Source organism: Phycomyces blakesleeanus, assembly GCF_001638985.1.
Source record: "Phycomyces blakesleeanus NRRL 1555(-) unplaced genomic scaffold PHYBLscaffold_4, whole genome shotgun sequence".
Taxonomy (NCBI): Eukaryota; Fungi; Mucoromycota; class Mucoromycetes; order Mucorales; family Phycomycetaceae; genus Phycomyces; species Phycomyces blakesleeanus.
This window is the reverse complement of record NW_017265137.1, coordinates 2071077-2092277: the sequence shown is the minus strand read 5'-3', so window position 1 is coordinate 2092277 and position 21201 is coordinate 2071077. Positions and strand designations below refer to the sequence as shown.

The 21201-nt window shown below is 34.5% G+C and overlaps 5 protein-coding genes across 5 annotated transcripts; 3 read left to right on the top strand and 2 right to left on the bottom strand.

The window, feature by feature from the left end:
* Window positions 1-3319: 3319 nt before the first annotated feature.
* On the top strand, window positions 3320-5756 carry PHYBLDRAFT_60976 (hypothetical protein; the record flags this gene model as incomplete). Its single annotated transcript, XM_018440727.1, has 9 exons — window positions 3320-3348; window positions 4028-4111; window positions 4164-4269; window positions 4377-4398; window positions 4455-4711; window positions 4828-4990; window positions 5346-5421; window positions 5498-5533; window positions 5573-5756. The coding sequence occupies 9 exons, from the start codon at window positions 3320-3322 to the stop codon at window positions 5754-5756; spliced, it is 957 nt and encodes a 318-aa protein (XP_018295887.1).
* A 308-nt stretch (window positions 5757-6064) lies between these two features.
* PHYBLDRAFT_164736 (hypothetical protein) lies at window positions 6065-7014 on the bottom strand (the record flags this gene model as incomplete). Its single annotated transcript, XM_018435070.1, has 3 exons — window positions 6065-6109; window positions 6653-6774; window positions 6855-7014. 3 exons carry the CDS (start codon window positions 7012-7014, stop codon window positions 6065-6067), a joined length of 327 nt encoding a protein of 108 aa, XP_018295886.1.
* Window positions 7015-7295: 281 nt separating this feature from the next.
* PHYBLDRAFT_164735 (hypothetical protein) lies at window positions 7296-8545 on the top strand (the record flags this gene model as incomplete). The annotated part of the gene is made up of 4 exons (XM_018435069.1): window positions 7296-7588; window positions 7650-7958; window positions 8086-8286; window positions 8377-8545. The coding sequence occupies 4 exons, from the start codon at window positions 7296-7298 to the stop codon at window positions 8543-8545; spliced, it is 972 nt and encodes a 323-aa protein (XP_018295885.1).
* Window positions 8546-9073: 528 nt separating this feature from the next.
* On the bottom strand, window positions 9074-14085 carry PHYBLDRAFT_164734 (hypothetical protein; the record flags this gene model as incomplete). The annotated part of the gene is made up of 11 exons (XM_018435068.1): window positions 9074-9241; window positions 9384-9480; window positions 9644-9899; window positions 10114-10365; window positions 10512-10667; window positions 10762-11977; window positions 12114-12257; window positions 12448-12519; window positions 12695-13021; window positions 13309-13595; window positions 13653-14085. The coding sequence occupies 11 exons, from the start codon at window positions 14083-14085 to the stop codon at window positions 9074-9076; spliced, it is 3408 nt and encodes a 1135-aa protein (XP_018295884.1).
* A 6897-nt stretch (window positions 14086-20982) lies between these two features.
* On the top strand, window positions 20983-21201 carry PHYBLDRAFT_104200 (C2H2-type zinc finger transcription factor; the record flags this gene model as incomplete). Its single annotated transcript, XM_018427826.1, has 1 exon — window positions 20983-21201. A coding segment is annotated over one exon (219 nt), but the record flags the coding sequence as incomplete, so codon positions are not given.

The window sequence follows — 21201 nt, the reverse complement described above, 5'->3', positions numbered from 1 at the left end:
ATTTCTCTAGCTAAATTAAACTATATGCAGGAGTTTCTTTCACAAAGGCGAAGCTGTTGACAAAGCATGTATTTAACATGTTATATTGAGTAACTATAAATCATTTTCCTTTGAAAGTTTAAAAAGCAAACTCTTACTATTGCTACTTAAAAAGTTATTTCAAACCAGAGAAATGAACTAGATACATAAGCATAGCCTATTATATGTTAATAATAGACTTCTCCAACACAGGTCAAAACTCTAAACTTTAGGTGCTCTTCACGACTCCAGACCTTACAACTGGGTGTTCCACGAGACTCATCACCCAGATCTTACACAAAACAATTTTGAAACTATACATTACGCAAAATACTTTTGAAGTACTTGATTTCCAAAATGCCATTAAAGTGTGTTCATTTTTTTTGTATCATTTTTTGTGTTCTTTATTTTGAAATACTTTTATTAAAATAAAACAGCAAAAAACTACAACTGCCTTATATAAATTGTTCTTGGAGAAAGGGAAGTCAAAGAATTTTTACAAGCATTGTCTAATGCTTGACCCTAGCTTTTTCTAATCAGCAAATGACTAAGAAGAGTTGACCGATTCATTTAAAAGGCAATAAAATAGAAGTAAAGAAATAAAATAACGTATTAACATAACTATTACTCTCACGAAAAGTAACAGTATAACTATAGCTGCTTAGTATGCTGTATATGGGACATTATTTCTCATTTTATTTCATGTTGAAGGTGAAAATACACCTTCCATATATACAAGATCTTTTGTCATTTTTAGATTTTACATTACATAATTACTATGTAACATAAATCATTGTGTAAGGTTTGGGTAATGATTCTGGTAAAACGTCCAGTTGTAAGGTGTGGTGTCTTGAAGAGCACCTCTTGTCTAGACTTTCCATATACAGATTAGCCAGAGTTTCCAAAATCAGTAATTTTGAACAAAACTTTGAATTTCACTTTTCATCTTGACAAAAATTTGTCTAGGGCTATTAATTTTGGAAACTCTGACAGATCTATATATATGGAAATCCTGGACAACCTTTCGGGTCTTTTCTGGCATTTGAGAAACATTTGACTAATATCTATTCAAAGTTCTTGCAAGTACATATTAAGAATTACAATAGGACCAAATGTTACATTAAGATGCTATGGGCTTAGACAGACACCCATGATGTACCCAACATTTTTCCACAACATATTGGCTTTTGTACTTTCTAATAATATTAATGGCCTGATAATTGTTAAATCACAAAACCTTATATCAAACAAGTGAAGCTAATTAAAGTATTACTATTATTGGGCTTAAAAAAAATAAAGGATGAAGTTGATCCGAATGAAATGGTAACACAATTAATTAAAAAGACATTAAGATGAATATGAGATGTGGGTACGGTGAGACAGGAGAGAGTTGATTTGATTGAAGTGAAAGAGAGAAGAAGAGTGAGAGTGATTATATTTAAAGATATTAAGGAAACTTTGATGGTTGAGTATTTGTGTTGGGTGAAGTTTGTTTGGTGTAGAAGCGGTTATTTAAAGATATACTAGAAGTTGAAAGCTTTGAAAATTATGTCTGATGGGATGGGGGGCATTGGGATTGAAGAAGGTGTTGGAAGTATAAGCATATGAATATCGTGTGTGTGCGAGAGTTGAAAGCCAGATTTGGGAATGGTGATATATGAGACCTTGGGCTTAGAGGAATAGAATGTATGGTTTTGGAGTGTCGAAGTTTTATTATATGGCTATGATTTTGAGCTGTATCCTGTAGTGGTAATAAAAAAAAAGATATGTTATGGTTGTTGGTGTCAATTCTGATAATATTTTGAAGTTGATGTTGGTAGTGTCAAAACAAAAAAGCCAAAAAAAGAAAAGAAAAAGAGCAATATGTTATGGTTGCTGATATCAGTTTTGATAGTGTCGTGAATTTGGTGTCGATTCCAGTAGATTTGTAAAGTCAATGTAGACATGAAGGTTTGACTGAGGATTCCCGAAAGGAATGAGGTATGTAAAAAGAAGATTCAAGACATTGTTAAAAAGGATTTTTTGTTTTGTCTTTGTTGCAGCTCAGTTAAGGTTATTTTTGATAGACAGTCCTCTCTGAACAATATTGAGTGAAAACTAGATAATATTTCAACCTCGGTATGGGTGGTAGTGTCACTGTGAATTGGTCTACTATGTTTCTTTCTCTTATGGGTACACATAGGCTGTTTGTACCACAAATTGATCATATCAGTCTACAAAAAGATTCTTTTAGGAAGCCGTAGACTCTAAGTTATCAGTGAACATTTACCCAATCTACAAGAAGACATAAAAAAGCAAACCACCTTATATGCTATATTTTATAATGGTACAGCCAAGATATTGGTAGACAAGCTGGCGTGTGCGTATATATTTAAAGAAAGACTGGACTGTATATGGTACACGTATACATATCGGAGACAAGTATTTAACTAAAAAGAAGAATAGGCTCTGATTAATTTTAATTAATAGATTTGAAACAAAGACTTCAAGTACGCTAGTTAATAAAATACATAAAGATCATTCTATGTATTTTTCTTTTTTCTTAAAGCGCAAAATAAAATATAATAGCATATATTACGCAGCTGTTCATTTTAAGAGTGTCTGTCAAATTCACTACCCTTTTTCTTTTTCTTTACTTTGTATATGCTTTGGGTTTCATGCGGATACTTTAATTAGTGCTTGTTTGTATATATAATTATAGAGCTTTCTCTTGTATGTAAATACAATTCCTTTTAAAGAACCGGATCATATTTTTTGATGTAAGGTGTTTGACAATTTTTGTGTAGTTACTAAGTGTGTAACTATACTTATGTATATAGTATCCATCTTATATTGAATTTATGAACAGAAAGAAATACCAATGCAATAGTATAATAAAAGAGAAAAAAGAAAATGAGGATTTAATCGATCCATAGATATCTACCGTATACCAAATCGATAGAAAAGCATACTCAAATCCATCTTGTCTAATTGCTTATAGCTTGGATCCAACTTAATGTTAATACAAATCTTGAACAGACAATATAATTAGGACTTTTATAGAACTATTTGAGAGATTGTCTAAGAGATATACAGTATAAATTATATATATCTCTGTCAAGTTAATGAGGGAATAATTTTAGAGAATACTATATACTTGTTCCAGGACAAAATTTTATCGAGTTTTGAATATGCTAAAAGAAAGCTTTTTGAAGTTGGATCAAAATAGTATATTTTAATTCACGATACACAGTGTTAGATAAGATTTAGATATGTACCACCATTAAACAAGCTTTACAGGAACGGCTCTAAGGTTGACTTAATGAGTATAGATTTGTGCACAGCTGGTAGGTTAATTCAGCTCTTATTAAGTAGCAGAAGGAAACTTAAGTATCTAATATATTGTCTAAGGATATTAAACTAATACATAATCCAATTGATACATATTTCTGTCCGCATAAGTGTACTCAGTTTTTTAATCCGATTAATTGGTTATATATATATATATATTCTGAAGATATGTTTTTCATTTTTAATATCTGCTTTGAATGGTAAAGAAGGTCTCGCAGCCTTACATATATGCCTACTAATATACAATGCTTACTAAAGAATAATAATTTGAAAGAATTAATTTTCAATTGATATATGTTGCTGTTGTAAAGTTGCAAGAAAAAGCTAATATCAAATTAACTTGGAGTACATTCGATTAAAGTCCATCAATTCTTTCAATATACTCATATAGCAAGTTCTACAGCTATATAATCTTTAAGATCGTGTCCTTATTAAATCTGTCTGTATAATTGATTTAATAAACATTTATAGCAATCAGCCTTTTTTGTCTCAGCTAAAATGTTTTAAGGGGTGCATGCATATTTGACATGATGACTTCAGCACTTCTCACAGCCCTCAATCAAAAAGTATATCAATAGTGCAAGAGTGCGCAGCAAATTTTTCTCTCTTTTACCTCTTTCCCACACTTTCCGCCTAGTCCAAAAGATAAGTATCTTCTTTTTCTTTGCCTTTCTACTAGAATATATCTAACCATCTACTTTGCTAGCAGCGACGAGTGTCCGTGTTTCTGTCCATGGGGTTTTCGTGCCTCCGTACTCTTTCGGTAAGCTCTTTTTTTTCTTTTACTAAGCTTTATCTAAATATTCATTCTTTAGATGGGTGTATACACACCGGTATATGTCTGTTTGCGGAGCTGTGGGGAGTGAGCAATCGTTCCCTGTGGTAAAAAAAAGAGTTAAACCCTTTTCTGAAGCTCTTTGGGTAAGCTCAATATTATATTCTGTACTCTACTCAACATTGACTAACTATGTTTTTTTAGGTGGGAGTATATACGCACCGGTATATATTTCTATTTGAAGTAGCTATAGCGTCAGGCATGGAGGCCTTTGGGTAAGTTCCTTATTAATACTATTACTATATCAGACTTTGACTAACAATCTATTTAGATATTGTGCTAGCCAACCGACCATCAAGCCGTATACCAAGTAAGCCAGACCTACACGGACGTTTCGTTTCCGTCGTAGAGAAGTTTCCAGGCCAGACCTACGAGTGGTATTGCGCGAATGCGCTCGTACTGTGTCTTCAGTGGTTCGCTGCTGATTACATAGCAATTTTTCGAAGTTGCACAAGTGTCTGGCAAGGCGGTTTTAGTGTGCGCGATGCGACTTTAGTCGATACTCTAGAGAGTGTAGCTTGCTGGAAGGTGTAGGCTGACGCGCAGCGCTGCCTTCTGGCTTGAATTTGCTCTCCACACCGCTCTCAACATGGAGGAAAATAGTTGCCTATGAAGTGTTGTTCTACATAGGGTGAAACCGCCAGTCCTATGATGATCTAGGAGTTTCGTTCCTAGATTGTCCCCCTTCGTATATACTAGACCTACAGGAGACGTACGCACGCACGTTCTTTTGTATCGTGTCTACAGTCTTTGTTACTGTAGCACTGGCGATTCTTGCGATTGCGAACGGCACTTTGTGCTCTAGTAGTATGACCATTAATTGCGCGAGAGTCTAGGGATTTGGTTCTTGTGTGTGTGCTGGTGCAAGCCAGTGCTTAAGAGAGAAGAAGCCAGCTATGAGAGTGAATGCTGACGTGCAGCGCTGCAGGATGGCTGGTAGAGACTCTCCACACTACCCTTGGCATGGAGGAAGATAAGTTCCTATGAAGTGTCAGTTGCTATAGGGTATGACCAATGAAGTATTTTCCACCGGGCGTTTCGCTCCCAGGTGGCGCGCGTTCTTTTCTAGACCTACAAGATGTCATTGCACGGAATGTACTCTTGTACTGTGTCTTCAGTGGTTCGCTGCTGATGTACATAGCAATTTTTTAAATTGCATAAGTGTCTAGCCGAGTTGGTTCTTGTGTGCGCGATGCGGTTGCGGTGTCAGCCGATACTCTAGAGAAAGCTAGCTGGTTGTAAAGGTGTAGGCTGACGTGCAGCGCTGCCTGAGCACTGGTTATCTTTCTCCACACTACCTTTGTCACTATTGAGGAGATTCTGTCTCCGAGGAAATACTGGCGTCAAAAGGTAAAACCAACAGATTCCTTTATCTCTCTGGGCGTTTAGTTCCCAGATGGGACCCCATTTCTTTCTAGACCTACAAGGGGACATTGCACGGAATGCACCTTTGTACATTGCAAGTATTTATACTTGCGCCAAGTGTCTAGCAGAGCTAGTTTGTCGTGCGTTTGATGCAGTTGCGGTTGCCAACTCGTACTTCAGAGAAAGATGGTTAGTTGAGAGGGTGTAGGCTGACGTGCAGCGCTGCCTGATCACTAGCTGTCGATCTCCGCACCACCCTTAACATGGAGGAAGATAAGTTCCTGTGAAGTGTTATTGTTCAAAGGGTAAACTAGTTCATTTTCCCTCCCCGCTGTCAGATCAGGTCTTCGTCCTGGGGAGGACGGATCTACTTTTATAAGTAGTGAACTAAGAATCTGACATAATTTTTTTTCTCGTTTTTTTTTTGCTAATAAATATAATATATTATTTAGCCTTGATTTTAATTTTTTTTTTATTAATAAAAACCAAATCTTTCTAAACCATTTCAATTGAGTTCTATTTTAACAATGATTGTGATAAGCATTTTCCTATTAATAACAGCTAGATATGTATAATAATTTAATTAATTAAAAAGACATTAAGATGAATATGAGATGTGGGTACGGTGAGACAGGAGAGAGTTGATTTGATTGAAGTGAAAGAGAGAAGAAAAGTGAGAGTGATTATATTTAAAGATATTAAGGAAACTTTGATGGTTGAGTATTTGTGTTGGGTGAAGTTTGTTTGGTGTAGAAGCGGTTATTTAAAGATATACTAGAAGTTGAAAGCTTTGAAAATTATGTCTGATGGGATGGGGGGCATTGGGATTGAAGAAGGTGTTGGAAGTATAAGCATATGAATATCGTGTGTGTGCGAGAGTTGAAAGCCAGATTTGGGAATGGTGATATATGAGACCTTGGGCTTAGAGGAATAGAATGTATGGTTTTGGAGTGTCGAAGTTTTATTATATGGCTATGATTTTGAGCTGTATCCTGTAGTGGTAATAAAAAAAAAAGATATGTTATGGTTGTTGGTGTCAATTCTGATAATATTTTGAAGTTGATGTTGGTAGTTTCAAAACAAAAAAAGCATTGTATAAACTACCTGAAGCCAGCGATAATTTTTGCTAGCAGAGATACCAGGAAGATAGTATTCCGTGCCAGAATCTTTGTAAACTATTACATTACATTCCGCTCCCAACGAATGCAAAACAACAATATCCCTCACTGTATATTTACGCAATAATTCTTGTGTTTTGTCTGTCAAATGGTGAATGCAAAAAGAGCTACAAGCAGCATAGAAATACCATCAGATATACTAGCAGCCTGGAATAAACTTATATATAGCCATAGGACTATTGTATATGAAGAAAAATTGAAACAGAAGCCTCGTAATATATAACCGAGGTGTACACTGAGCTTGATACAAGCTACCAGAATAATATAACGGAGATTTTTGAGGTGCATCTTTTGAAGTATTTATATTATCAACTACAAAACTTTTTCATGGTAAACAAAAAATTATCAACAGTTAATATAAGACTAACTTTAAATTATATCACTCATATACATAGCAGATTTATCTTAATACTATCAAAAGGATTGCTAAAGAATATTGCTAGCAATGTGTTTGCTAATGAGATCCGGTATAGCCAAACAATTTCCCTTTATCTTGTGGTTTCTCGGAAGATGCTATGAAAAACAGTGTAGATCAAGAATCTTAGGCGATAAGAACACTCATTAATCAAATGGTGACCCTGCTTATTCTATTGTCTGCCCCCGAAAATGTTTACAAATGTCTTGAGTACATCCTGAATCAATATGAAGGCAAACATGAGCTTAATTATGCGTTTGATATTAGGCGGCTTCCTATACCAAGACTATTTAGTATCTTACTAAACCATTTAATGCATTGGAGATCTGTAGTTTATAGTGTAAATTCGTTGTCTGCTTTTGTCAAGAATCCATTGCCAAAAGGTTATGACAATGACCTTCAATTGTTCTACGAAGTATTCAATTTCAAATTATTAGAATATAGCAGGTAAATACAATATCTTGAAATCTAAAGCTAATAAAAGATATTAACTTGACTTTAACCATAGTATTGAAGGACTGATGTTTAATGGAGAGAATAATGTGCTGCTTGGAATTATTGACAGGTCTGATGGATTCAGCGTTGACTTTCTCTTTTATAAAAGGTCTCATAATACAACAGATGAAATATCAATCGTAGACCATGATTTTGGTATTAAACATTTTATCTTTGAAGAGGTTACCAAAATGTATCGACCAAGCTTCCTTGACCCTGGCAGAAACAGAGTGTTTACTGCTGCTGTTAGACTTGATCCTAATGATCATCAATTGAGACGTTGTACAACCAAGGAGTATTTTCATCTGACAGGGTCTACAGTGTATGCCAGGAAATTACATCAAGAAAAGGATACTGCTAGTATTACAGCAATTGAGTCTGCTATACCTTCAGCTAAAACTGCCAAAAAAAATCCAATTTTTTTGGTATATTGATTAAATTCTTTCCAGCATGGACACCGTGTTCACTTTTTATGGCTTTAATACTGTACCATGGCTTGCCGATATACTTGAGCCCAAATTTTATGTCAATAAAGTAGAATATGTACTGGAACAAAAATCGAAGCAGACAAATGCTGTTACTGCTACCGTATCTGCCATCTCTTGGCCGAACAGTCTGACTTTGCTGTACAGGAGACAGAAATTTAAGAGGTAGTGGAAGTGGAGGAGCGCATCTTTGAGTTATATTACATACCACATTACGAACCCAATTGGATCGAGCGCTATTAAGGTGCAATCCAGCCGTGTAGCGCATCTTTACTGTGTCTTATTCGTCCAAGTCATTCGAGAAAACATTCCTTCTTTTCTGGGAAGTTCTTTTTACGTGTATGGTCTTCCTACAATGATAAGAAAATTCTACAAGAAGACCTGGGGAGTATATCGAGACTTAAAACTGCCTCGTTACTTATAAATCAACTGCGGTGAGCGGTACAAAAACAACGACTTAACATACTCTTTATATGTATTTATATGGAATTCTTGTCAAACTGCTAAATTTATAAAACAAAGGTCATGGATAGTTGAGAAATGTTATTATGCTGTTTGAGTATATAAATATTATAAATATTGTTATGATTATATGAGGAATGAAAATAACGGAAAGAGCTTGGTAAGGTGGTGATGGTGATAAGTCTGAGGATTTTTTTGTTGAATATATAGATATATTATTGAGAAACGACTTATAAGTTACCGAATAAATTTTATATAAATAAAGAAACAACAAGGTGAAACGATAGAAAATGAAGACAAAATGGTTAATTGGTTTACAAGGTGATGATGATAATAATAATAATAGAAATAAAAATAAAGGAACAAGTACAGATGTGGTTTTTTTCGACAAGGAAATGAAGGATTAGAGTTAGAGTTAGAGTTGGATTTAGGTTTAGGTTTAGATTATTGTTGTTGCTGTTGCTGTTGTTTCTTTTTTGTTCTTCTTCTTCTAAGACTCCGATGGTGATGCCTTCAAGGTAAGTTGGAAAACAGATTGAATTTCAGGTTTGAAAGGAGCTTGCATAGTTCCATGGACAAGTGGCCGTTTTGAATATGATGGCTTCTTGAATTGTAGAGAACGCATGTTGTCGCCAACAACTACTTGCACGAGTTTACCCTAAAAAAGATTGAGGGTTAGTTTTTTTTAGTAAAGCACAAAAGAAAGAACTACTATAGTCATAAAAATGTGCCCTCATTTGATTGATTATATATTTATGTGAGCAAGAGAGACAGAGAAAAGAAAGGGGGTTTGAACGTACTGTATTGACATCTCGTATCTCAATAAACCTTGAATTGAATGCAATAATATTAGGATAATCAAAGGCAACAGATTGTGGTGTTCCTTCCCATTCAATTCTAATATATGTATAAAACAAAGGTAACCGATTGGTTGATTAGTTTAATAGGCGTAAATTTTTTTAGTGGATGATAGTAAACAGATTTAGATACTAATAAGTGACAGCATTGGCTTTTGTATTGAAATCTTAATTAACTCCCAGGATTCTTTGTCTTATCTTACCTTTCATAATTCTGGTTAGAAAATTTGCCACGAACATCCACCTTAAAAGCAAATCTGTCGTAGCACAATAGGTAATCCTCTGTGCTACATTTAAACATCCCAAGAGGTTGGATATACTCTCCATGCTGGACAACAAAATCAAACTCTGGGTTTTTCAGATCGGGCAGGTTTCGGTTTTCCCTGAGATCATCCAAGTTTATTATCTCAAACCCACGAATACATACGATCATCAATCTTGCATTCAAGAAATGAATAGCTGATGAATCGGCACCAATGTAAAACTCCTATTTAACAAACCCAAACGTTTAATTAGTATTCCTTTTATTTCATCTCAATTCAATTCAATCCAATTCAGTACAAATGAATGAATTATTCATTAAAGACATATGTATGTATGTATGTATGTATGTATGTATAGCAATATAAGTAGAAACTTGCCTTGAAGAGTTTAAACCATGCTGGTGGTTTACTCAAGAAACTGGATTTCGTTGTCAAAAATTTGGCGTTCTTTGGATCGCGTAAATCACCGCACACTGGCTCAAATGCTTTGAAATGACTATCCATACCCTTACGTTTCATCACAATCAGCAAGGTTTTTCCCTTGATAACACCGGTGCTGAAATAGGCTACATGTTGTGAGATTCTCTGGGGAACTCTTTCAACTGGCTTATTTTGGGAACCTGTATCCAATGTGTCCAGTGGGTATCCGTACACCACTTTCTCTACATTAAATAAGTTAAATGTGAGTTACAAAGCTAATACATATTACACACCACCACTATCACTACTACTACTACTACTACTACTACTACTACTACTACTACTACTACTACTACTACTAAATTTATTTATTTATTTTTGTAATTACCTGCTAGAACCAAAAGTACGCGATGCTGTTCGAGAACATCAATTTGTGTTACATCAAGTAGAGACAACACTTTGCGGAATGAAGTGGATCCTGAAGCACCAATCCATACACCTGTTTGTGTTCCAATGGCCACCATTCTTTTACCGCTTGTTGCCGCTAATAATGGTAATGGTAATACCGTCAGTAACAGAAACTAAAACAAGAGCGTACGTCCAACAGATTTCTTTCTTATCAACTATCTAAGCTTTACCATAAGGAACTGAGCATGTTACTTTGCCATGATTGTATTTAGATCCCATACTAGATGAACAAGAAAAGTTGATGTCGTTCAACACCTCGGTTTCGTATGGCTGGGATTCCTTTTTGCGTTCTTCTAAATCACTCTTCGCGTTCATTAATTTGCCAGACCAGATAGCCAGATCACCTGTCTTGTTGTCATAAAGAGTCGTCTCTTCATTGTCATTTCCCAGTCGCTGTATTGTAATTGAGGTCTGGCTGAAGAAGCCGTTCTGAGGCAAGATATTAGACCCGTTTTGCGCGGCAGGACTCGATGACTTTGGAAATGATAGTGGTGTTGCTGACAATGTTGGTGTTGGTAAAATTCCTCTGATTAAACTACTGGAAGAGTCTTGGAGGACCAACAATTCGAGTGGGATTGGTTTTTTATGGAGATAATAGAATTCGTGAGCATTCGAGGATGTCTGGTCACCACTACTGGAAGATGGTTTCTTGATCTTTGTAATGATCAACATGTGGTCAAACAAAAAGAGGTGCATCTCTATTGGGTCCGTTACGAAATTAGTGCGACGTAGCAATATTCCCTCGTGAATTAAACGACGATTGGGATCAAGTAATTCAAAATCATGAGGTTTTCCATCTGCTCCTAATTGACCAGTCTCTTGGATGATTCGTTCGTTTATCTTACGAATGCGCAGTTTCTTCTTCATCTGGCCTACACCTTCATCCATAAATGAAGCTACCTTTTGAATGGCCTTTATACATTCATCCAGATCCTTTGCGTCAGGACTGTCGGGTTTTGTGGCCTTTTGAACGGTTCCGATGAGCAGGATATAACGCTGAAGACGTGCGATGGGGCGAAAGTGGAAATGGTTAAAAGACAGCTTTCTTGTTTCGGCCTGTTTTTCTTTTTCGTGGATAAAGTTCTTGAAGAGGATGTTTGTATTGACTTCGGACTTGACCAAGTCTTCGGCCAGAATGACCTGCGGGCCATACTTGACATAAGGATCCATGAATTTGTGAATGTGTTTTACAAACACATGGCCGATACGATCCACAAAGCCTGCTCCTCCCTTGGACTGGCAAAGGGTTTGATGGTCACGTAAGTCTTGGCAAAGCTCCTTGTGGATCGCAATAAGCTCCAGATGGTTAGCAAATGCTTTTTTGCAAAACTCCGCGCGTCGATCCGGTTCAATACATTGGGCTTCACTTAAAGGCTTGGCAAAAAGCTGTCAAAAAAAAGATGGAAGGAATGAAGGAAGGAAGGGTAAGTGTGTTTGGGTGGGTTAGAGAAGGAGTTAAGGAGTTATTTGACAGTTTGAACTTTAAAGCTTTTTTTTTAGATAACAAATAAATAATAATTACATCTTCCAATAAGTTCAGATCTCTCAGATAATCTTCTTCGGAATAAATTAACTCGTGTATTGACTCTTGTCGCTTGATTTCATCCTTGGGCGTAATTTCCAGAATCTCTCTGGAGACAGTAGCTGACCATGCTTGGGAGTTTGTCTGATATAATATAATGTAAAGTGGATTGTTATTATTATGTGTTAGTGTGCAAGTTTGCTGAAAGCCTTTTATAGATTAGCACAACATAGCGCAGCATAGTACAGCATGGTGCAGCATGGTACATCATAGTACAACATAGTATGAAACACAAATAGTAATAGTGATAAAAGAAGAAGAAGAAAAAACTTACTGTATCACGAGAAGCAAGAGACGAATTGATTGACATATGGCGCTGGATCTTTGGCACCTTTTGCGAAGAAGTCTTTTTTTTTAATGAGGTAAAAATGAAAAATCAAACAAATTCAAGGATATTTTGGATGAGCATAAAAGTTTAATTTTGTTAGTTTCATATTTAAAGGTATTTATATAATCTAATTGTTATTGTTATTGTTATTGTTATTGTTATTGTTATTATTATTATTATTTCGTTGCCTTACATCTGTTTCGCTTTCATCAAACACTCTCATTTTAACCTTTCTGTTTGGACAGCAAGTAGAGTAGCAGTCACTTGTGCCTGGCGTACATGTTGGTACGTAACAAGCCGTGAGCTGGGTGTATATACCCTGGGGCATATTTCCGTCCACAGTATCTTCCACAATTGTGTAAAACTCGCTGTCAGAATCATAGAACGCATTGTGTTTTGTTGCCTTTTCAGAATATATCACTGGAGCAAGCACTGGAGGAAAGGTATGCAATAATGACCGTCCAATACGAACGTAAGTCTTGTCTACAAAGGATCCTTGAAGTAAAGTTTGAAGGATTTTCTATTTGTTTTGTTTTTTTTTAAAGAGAAAAAAAAAGATAAAATAAATAAATAAATAAATAAAGAAGCCTTGGTTTGTATATTTATCAATACACACAAGAATTCCCGTTTACCCATTCACTCTCTCTCTCTCACAATAGCTCATTCATTTACTCACATAGAGAAAGATAGAGATACCATTATTCTCTCACCTTTCTACCCCTTCTTCCTCCCCCTTCTTCCTCCTCTTCTTTCTCTCTTTCTATTTTTAAATAATAATAACGATAATATATATATATATAAACTTACCACTGCTTCGGAACCTGTGAAACTAAAAGGGTAGACCTCGGAACAGAAAAGGGTACGCTCTTGACTCAGCCTCTGGATTTCTTGTATGAACTCCTTGGACAATTTGGATTGCATTGCAAATTTCATCAAAGTTTTCCCGGTCAAGAGGCTACCGGCGGCCATGATGTCGGTGTCCAAGTTGACATAGGTTTTTTGGGGGGACCTTTTTCTTTCTAATGTGTTTGGTCGACTGGATCTTTTGATACTAGAGAGATTGCGAAGTGGTTTTGAATTTGTTTTTTCTGCTGCTGTTATAGTAGTAGTAATTGTTGTTGTTGTTGTTGTTGTTTTTGTTGTTGAGGTACCAGAATAATTTCGATGAAGTGAACTAGAACGAGGAGGATTACCCAACGTATCTTCGGACTCTGATGCTGTTATTTCGTAGTTGTTCTCAGACGAAAAGGATTCGATAGGTCTGTCTTCAAAGGAAGAGGATGCACTGGCATGTTTGATGGCAATTGTGGGAGTCGGCATTGTAAAGTACTCATTAGGCATAAGCTTCTGCTGCTCCTGATGTTGCTGCGTTCCTGAATGACTATTTTCGGTAGATGAGTCGGAATGTTGGTTGTTGTAGGTCTCTTGGGTTTCGGTAGTGTAAGTGTACGAATTTGAAGGTGTGTCGATGAATGGAACGGGATTGTTGTGAGAAAGAGCTCGTTGATTATAGCTTTCCATCAGAGCTGGATTGAATATTGGCCAATCGTAATTAAACGGTTGTCTTCCTTCAGAATTGTTCATGTTGTTGCTACCATTGACTTGCTAGAAATAATAGAGAGAGAGAGAGAGAGAAAGGTGTACTGTGTAAGAATATATATATATATATATATATACATCATCATAATATTATTTTTTTTGTAGGTACCAATCGTTTTAATTTACATTTGACCAATATATCTATCTATCTATTTCAATCTCTATATCTCGCCCTTTGTATATATATATATGAGTTTATAATTTATATATATAAATAAAATACAGGTACCCATCCCACCCGCTCACACTACACAAAGGTAGTATTGGCAACATTGACCTTATTTTCATTTATTTAATTTAAATATCTATATAACAATTCCTTACCACATCCAATTCTTGGACAGCATTTGCTGAATCTTCTGGTGATTGACTAGAATCACTGTTCAGTTCATGTATATAAAAGTCGAGATCTTGACAAAGGGCTTCTATGGTTGGCGACATGGGCGACATTGGTGTTTGCATTGGTGGGTTGTATTGAGACATTTTTTTTTTACTTTTCCTCCTTTCTTTTAGAAATAATTGTTTTTGGAAAATGAAATAATATTAATGATAAGAAAGAAGGAAATGAGTAAAGAAAGGAAGAGAGATAAAGAAGTAGCAAAAACGATCTGTGTGTGTTTTCTTTTTTTTTTCCTTTTTTTAAGAATAAGAAGGAATTTTAAAATATATATATAAATATTAAAAATAAACGTTCACTCACACACACACACACACACATATATAATTTTACCTATCTAAATACACACTTTTTTTCTATTTGAATAAAATGGCAATAAGACTGGCACTACACTAATCTAGATTTCTTTCCTTTTTTCTTTCCTTATTCTATTTGGCCCATCATTGCACCCAGCCCCGTGTAACTTTGTGACGCCACATCCCCATTTGCCTGTCTAGACAAAAGGACATGTTTGGAGGATTCCCTTGTGCTACCATGCGAATACAAACAGCAAGATGTTTATGTTTCATTTTTATTTTATATAGTCTACAGTAATAAGAATAGTATATATTGCAGGGTAGACGAGGTCCCCATAACCCAGGATTTGTGATATTCAATAGTTTATTAAGAAAACATCTCTTTTATACCTTATTCTTTTACTAATCTTACTATCTGTTTAAAAATTATATTCTAATATTCCTCATTGTTTACTATTACGGTTATTCTGTAGAATCTAATTGGCAAGATGTATTCGTGACAGGAAATGAAAGATGTGATAGTGCAATCGAATTACATTGAACTAAGTTGAGAATAAGACTTAATTGTGGCCTCAGTGAGCTTGATTTATATTATATATCACTAGTATATGGTATTGTATTGCACATGAGATAGCAATAATAATATAAAGAAGGACAAAAAAAAATATCAGACAAACCAAGAAATGTATCTTTTGCCACGTGCCTGTCACACTTTAAAAGACACAACCAAGATCGCCTATTAAATAAACCACCATACACACATATTTATATACATATAATATCATCGTACATCATACTTGATATATCTACACCCACACCCACACACAAGAAATAGGGAGTTGTGCCTTCAATTTGGATAATTGACTTTTACTATCACCACTTGTATTATTATGTGTTGTTTTTTGGAAAATAAATTTTGTACTTTAGATAACTATTATGTATATTTATTATAATAATATTAAGAAGAAGAAATGCACCCCTTCCTCATATCTCCTCTTTTTCATTGGCTTTCAATACCAGTTTTGAAAGGCAATTAATATATAAGAATTATAAATAGATTCAGGGCAGACATGGAGTGTCTTTTAGATTACCGACGAGTTCGAGAGACATCCCAAAAAAAAATTCAGGTCAAATCACTGTTTTCAAAACAAAATAAAAAAAAAATGCAAAAACCAGAATTGTAAGGAAGAGTAAATAAAAGATCATCTATATATATATATATGTCTTTTTTAAAATTAAAAAATTAAAAAATTAAAATGTTTTGAACCCCCACCTATGAAATCCTATCCCAATACTGGGAAAACTATTCTCGTTTTTTTTTGTTACTCTATACACCAATAACACTATAACTGTCAATAGTATCAACTTGCAGATAGATCCTTGTATTAGCATGTAATTCACAGCCCTACTTTTGATGGCACAAAATGAGGGCCTTTTATTATATGGAAAGAAAATTCGATAGAAGAAATCAGTAGAATAATCTAATATCCAAGCAATCAAATAAATACATACACCTCTATATATTACTGTCAAGTATTGATTGACAGGTTGAATTATTATAAAATCAGAAGCCCTGAATAATCGGCTAATTATTAAATTAAATATGTGTATATTTTTTAAAAAAAAAAATAGGACGTAAAATAGCTTGCCCGTAGCGTGACTGATACTTAAGAAGAGGATTTAGATTATAATAAAAGAAGAAGAAAAGGCACACATCCTCTATTATTCTTATTTTAAAATAAATCAATATCACTTAAAAGAAGTGCTTTACTCCTCATCACTCTAAATAAGATTGGTACATTTTTTGAGATTCAATTATATTCAAATTATTAAAAAAAAATTCTTTTAAAAGAAACACTCATTCACTTACTCGCTTAGTAACTTGATTAGTTTTAGAATCAGGTAAAGCAAAGTAGAAGGAGACGTGTTTGTGTGTTTTTAGATTTAGAGTAATTTTCATAAAATCAATTTTGACACCCAATTGAATATATATTAAAGATAAAAGACCCTTTGTGAACAAGATATAAAGCATTTAAAATTAAATTAAATTAAATTAAATAAATCAAATCAAATTAAATAAACTATATATGTATAGATGTATAAATGTGTATGTGTTCAAAAGAAATTCCATTCTTCTCCATTTTTTTTAAAACAACGCTTGATTTATCAAATCCTCAAGATGAATAAATTAAAAGTAAAGAAAAAAAGATTATTCTTTTGTCTCTCTCTATTGGCTAGGTCTATAAATCTGTTGCTATGATATACAACTTTATTATCATTAGTATCTATTTATTTTACTGTATGCTATTGTATGATGTATGTTGCATTTATAGTTTTTCTAGTTTTATTTTAGTTCTTTTTAGTGTTTTTTTTTTCACTTCAATGTAACAAAGGAAGAGCTCATCTCCAAACTTTAAAATAAAATAAATAAAGGAATGAATAAAGGAATATTTATATTTAGTTTGATGGGGAAAGATAATGATAAAAAGATGAGAATTTCTGTGCGTGTTGGCCTAGAAGACCCAATTAGAATACAACAAGTACAAATCTATACATACACATACACATACACATACACATACACATCTTTACACGCACATCTTTACACACACACGCATATATATACTAGTTATACTGCGCAACAAACACTAATAATAATAATAATAATAATAATAATAATAAAACGAAAGAAAGAATTATATATATATTTATAAAAAGGGTAAAAGCTGTTTCCATGGAAACCAAAAAAGAAAAAGAGATAGATTATTTGACAATTACAAAAATATATATATAAAAAAATAAAATAAAAAATTGGTTACCATGGCAACATATTAAGTGATTGAGCGGTTTCTCGGGAGAAGTGCCTTTTTCAAAGGCTGATAAGCTTCTTGTTGTTTGACAAACAATCCATTTTTAGCAATCATGGATCTTGTGTATGTGTTTGTGTTAATTTATTTATATACTTTATAAATAAGAATAAGAATAAAATAGAAAAGAAAACGGGATCCAAGCCCGTTCAAATATATATTTTTTTATTCTTTATCCTACCCCTGGGGTTATTATAAAAGAAAATAAGAAGTAAAAAAAAAAAGAGATTATAGAGTTTAAACAAGGCATCAAATATATATTATTGTGTTGCATTGTAAGTGTTAAGATAATTGATTTGGCCAATGTTATATATATATATATATGCCAAGATTAATTTTATAGACAACCTAATTTACAATGATAATAATCATTAACTTATATGTGTGTTTGTATTGGGGAGAAGAATATGGTTTTATGTCTTCTGATTCAACTGATTATTCACAACAGGAAATAATCCAAAATAAAATATAGAGAGAAAGAGAGAAACCATGTCCTTGTCTCTATTCCTTTTTTTTCTTCTTTTTTTGCTGCTGCTGCTTGTATTGTTGTGGTACAGAAATCATATTTCCAAATTTGGATACCATATATATTTAAACCCAGAATGGAATATGCTGAAAACCTTAAATAATTAATAATTATTATAATAATTAATACTTCGTTCTACAGATATCAACTATTATGGCTCTCGTGGTTCATATGGCTATCAATATCATTATTCGTTTTATACTAGTTTTCTTTCTCTTCTTATTTCAGACATATTCAGCTGTATACATACATATATAAAAAAAGCAAGGGAGAGAGGAAAGGAAGGAAGAAAAGAGGGGGAGTGGGGGTATGTTGGGTATTGATTCTTGGTGCCACACACAATACACAAATTTATATTGTGAATTTTATTTCTTACACACGCACTTCTTGATCAAATATATATATATACATATATATAAAAAGAGAAAAGAAAGAGGAGAAAAGAGGCTGATACTATATTGTACAAAAGCACATCTTTACTTTATGTGTATCTATCTGTATTTATATATCCCTTTCTTTCTTTCTTTATTTCTTGCTTTAATAAATGGTAACAACAAAAAGGGTGCTTCCGTATTAAATTGACTCATGTGGAACGAAAATGAAATAAATAAATAAATAAAGGAAGGAAGGAAGGAAGGAAGGAAGGAAGGAAGAGAGAGAGAGAGAGAGAGAGAGAGAGAAAGACAGGCCTTGTGGTGTTTTGTGTTTGTGTTTGTGTCTGTCTGCCTGTCTGTATTTCTAATTTTCTGTATGCGCCACAGACAAGACAATATAAAATAAAATAAAGCGGGATAAACAGGAACAAGTTAAAGAAGTTATGACATGGGTTGTGAAACAAAGATGAAGCCAAAAAGACATTCCCTGATGGAGTTTCGGGATATAAATTTGATGTTGTTCTTCTTTTTCCATATATATTTTATTGAATGTTATTTTTTATTTTATATTGTGAATCAATCAACAAGAAAATCAAAAATCAAAAATCAAAAAAAAATATTGTATAGAATTGAATGGAATTAAATTGAATTAAACTGAATTAAATTGAAGTATAAAATATCAAATAAAAGATTAAAAAAAAAAGAAAGTAGAAAATCGGACGATCTTTATGGTATCCATAGCAACGAAAAAGAAAGAAAGAAAAAACAAAAACGTTTCCATGGATACACATTACCAAACAAGGAAATGATACCTCCAAACGAAGCAATGGCTTGCTTTCTTGAAAGAAAGTGATCGGACTTTGTGACTCATATTTTGAGTACCACGAGCCTCATGAAAAAATAAAAAAATTAGAAAATGATATGGCCAGTCTTGTCTACTGCGCAACATTTTGCTTTTTTGAAGGAAAAAAGAAAAAACAGACAAGAAAGATATAAAAAGGGGGTCCTCAAATTTTCAACCCTTCTTTTTTTCAAGTCTTTCTCTTTCTACTTCTTTACTTCTGCTTACTTTTTTTTTATATTTAACTTTTGACTCTCAGTCGAATTAGTTTCACTATAAGAAAAAATATATTCTGTGAAGTAACATATATATATATAAAGTCAATATATAATACCAAATAAAGAACAAAAGAACCTTGGATTCTTCTTCTTATCTAAATACCCAACAACAACTACAAAAGTCACATTGACGCCGTCGACACCAACTATTACTTCATCTCAATCACCCCATTGCATGTCAGTCAACAACATCGATCTTACCATTGACGATCTTAACAACCTGCTATTCTCAGACCCAATAATTAATATTTTTAAACCTATCAACAACAACACCACTACCAACAACAACCTTATTATCAACAAAAACAAAATGTCTTCAAGCAACATGGACGAAACCGCCTTTGGCCTCAACTTCTGGAACTATGATGGTGAGTCTGATGAAAGTCGTCTGGTCGACTTGAAAGATCATGATAGTGAACAAGAACAAGCAGAAGAAGACAGAATGCTGAACTTTTATGTCAATTTGTGTGCCACAGCATCTGCTATTAATCTTGGCGAGTCTTCAAAGAACCTGACTCCTGAGCAGGTCAACGACCACTTTATGGCCATGTTTGATGTTATTCCTACCATCTCTGTCGAGAACTCTCCTATGATGGATACCCCTTTCTTGGAAGGCAACACTACCGATACCCCCTTCACTCCCGCCACCTCTTTCACACCCTGTCTCAATGGGTTCCAGGTGTCTCCCTTTGTTCATACTCACATGATCGAGGATGCTGATGTCCAGGTTTCAAGCTACCTCAACTACAACACTTCTGCAAACAACAACACTCCTTCTGTGGATTACGGTGTTCCTTGGACTGTTGACTCTGTTGCAACCTTTAACGGAGACCCTTCTCAGCTCTTGCTGGGCAAGACCAATAATAATAATAATAATAATAATAATAATTCTGCTGCTACAGTTACAGCTACAGCAACTAACAATTCTGCAAACGAGCTTGAACAGGCCACCGACTTTTTGTTCCCTCCCCTTCCTTCTCAGGACTCTTATATTGTAAACGATGACTTTACACCTTACAACAACCCTATGGACAACTTTGATGCCTTTATCTATGACAACGATATGAACTATGAATTCTCTCTCTTTGGTGACGCCCATTGCCATGAAATTATGCCTAACACCACCACCAACACAAACACCACCGTTATTGATGATATTGCTGTAAGCGACAACAATGACAATAAGAAGAAGCGCAAGATCTCTATGGTTGACGACATCAAGGTTGTTAACCCTACTATCCGCAAGAAGCGTACAACCAAGGTATCTCCATCCGAGGACGCCAAGCGATTTGCGTGCGGTATCTGCCAGTGCAAGTTTAGCCGACGATTCAATCTTGGAACGCATATGAAGACACACGTCAAGGACCGTCAGAAGGACTTTGTTTGCAACACATGCCACAAGGCCTTTGATCGAAAGCACGACTGTGACCGGCACGTTGCAACTGTTCATCGTGGGGAACGTTCATATGGATGTGACCTCTGCAGCTCTTCATTCAGCCGAAAGGACGCGCTCTTCCGCCAC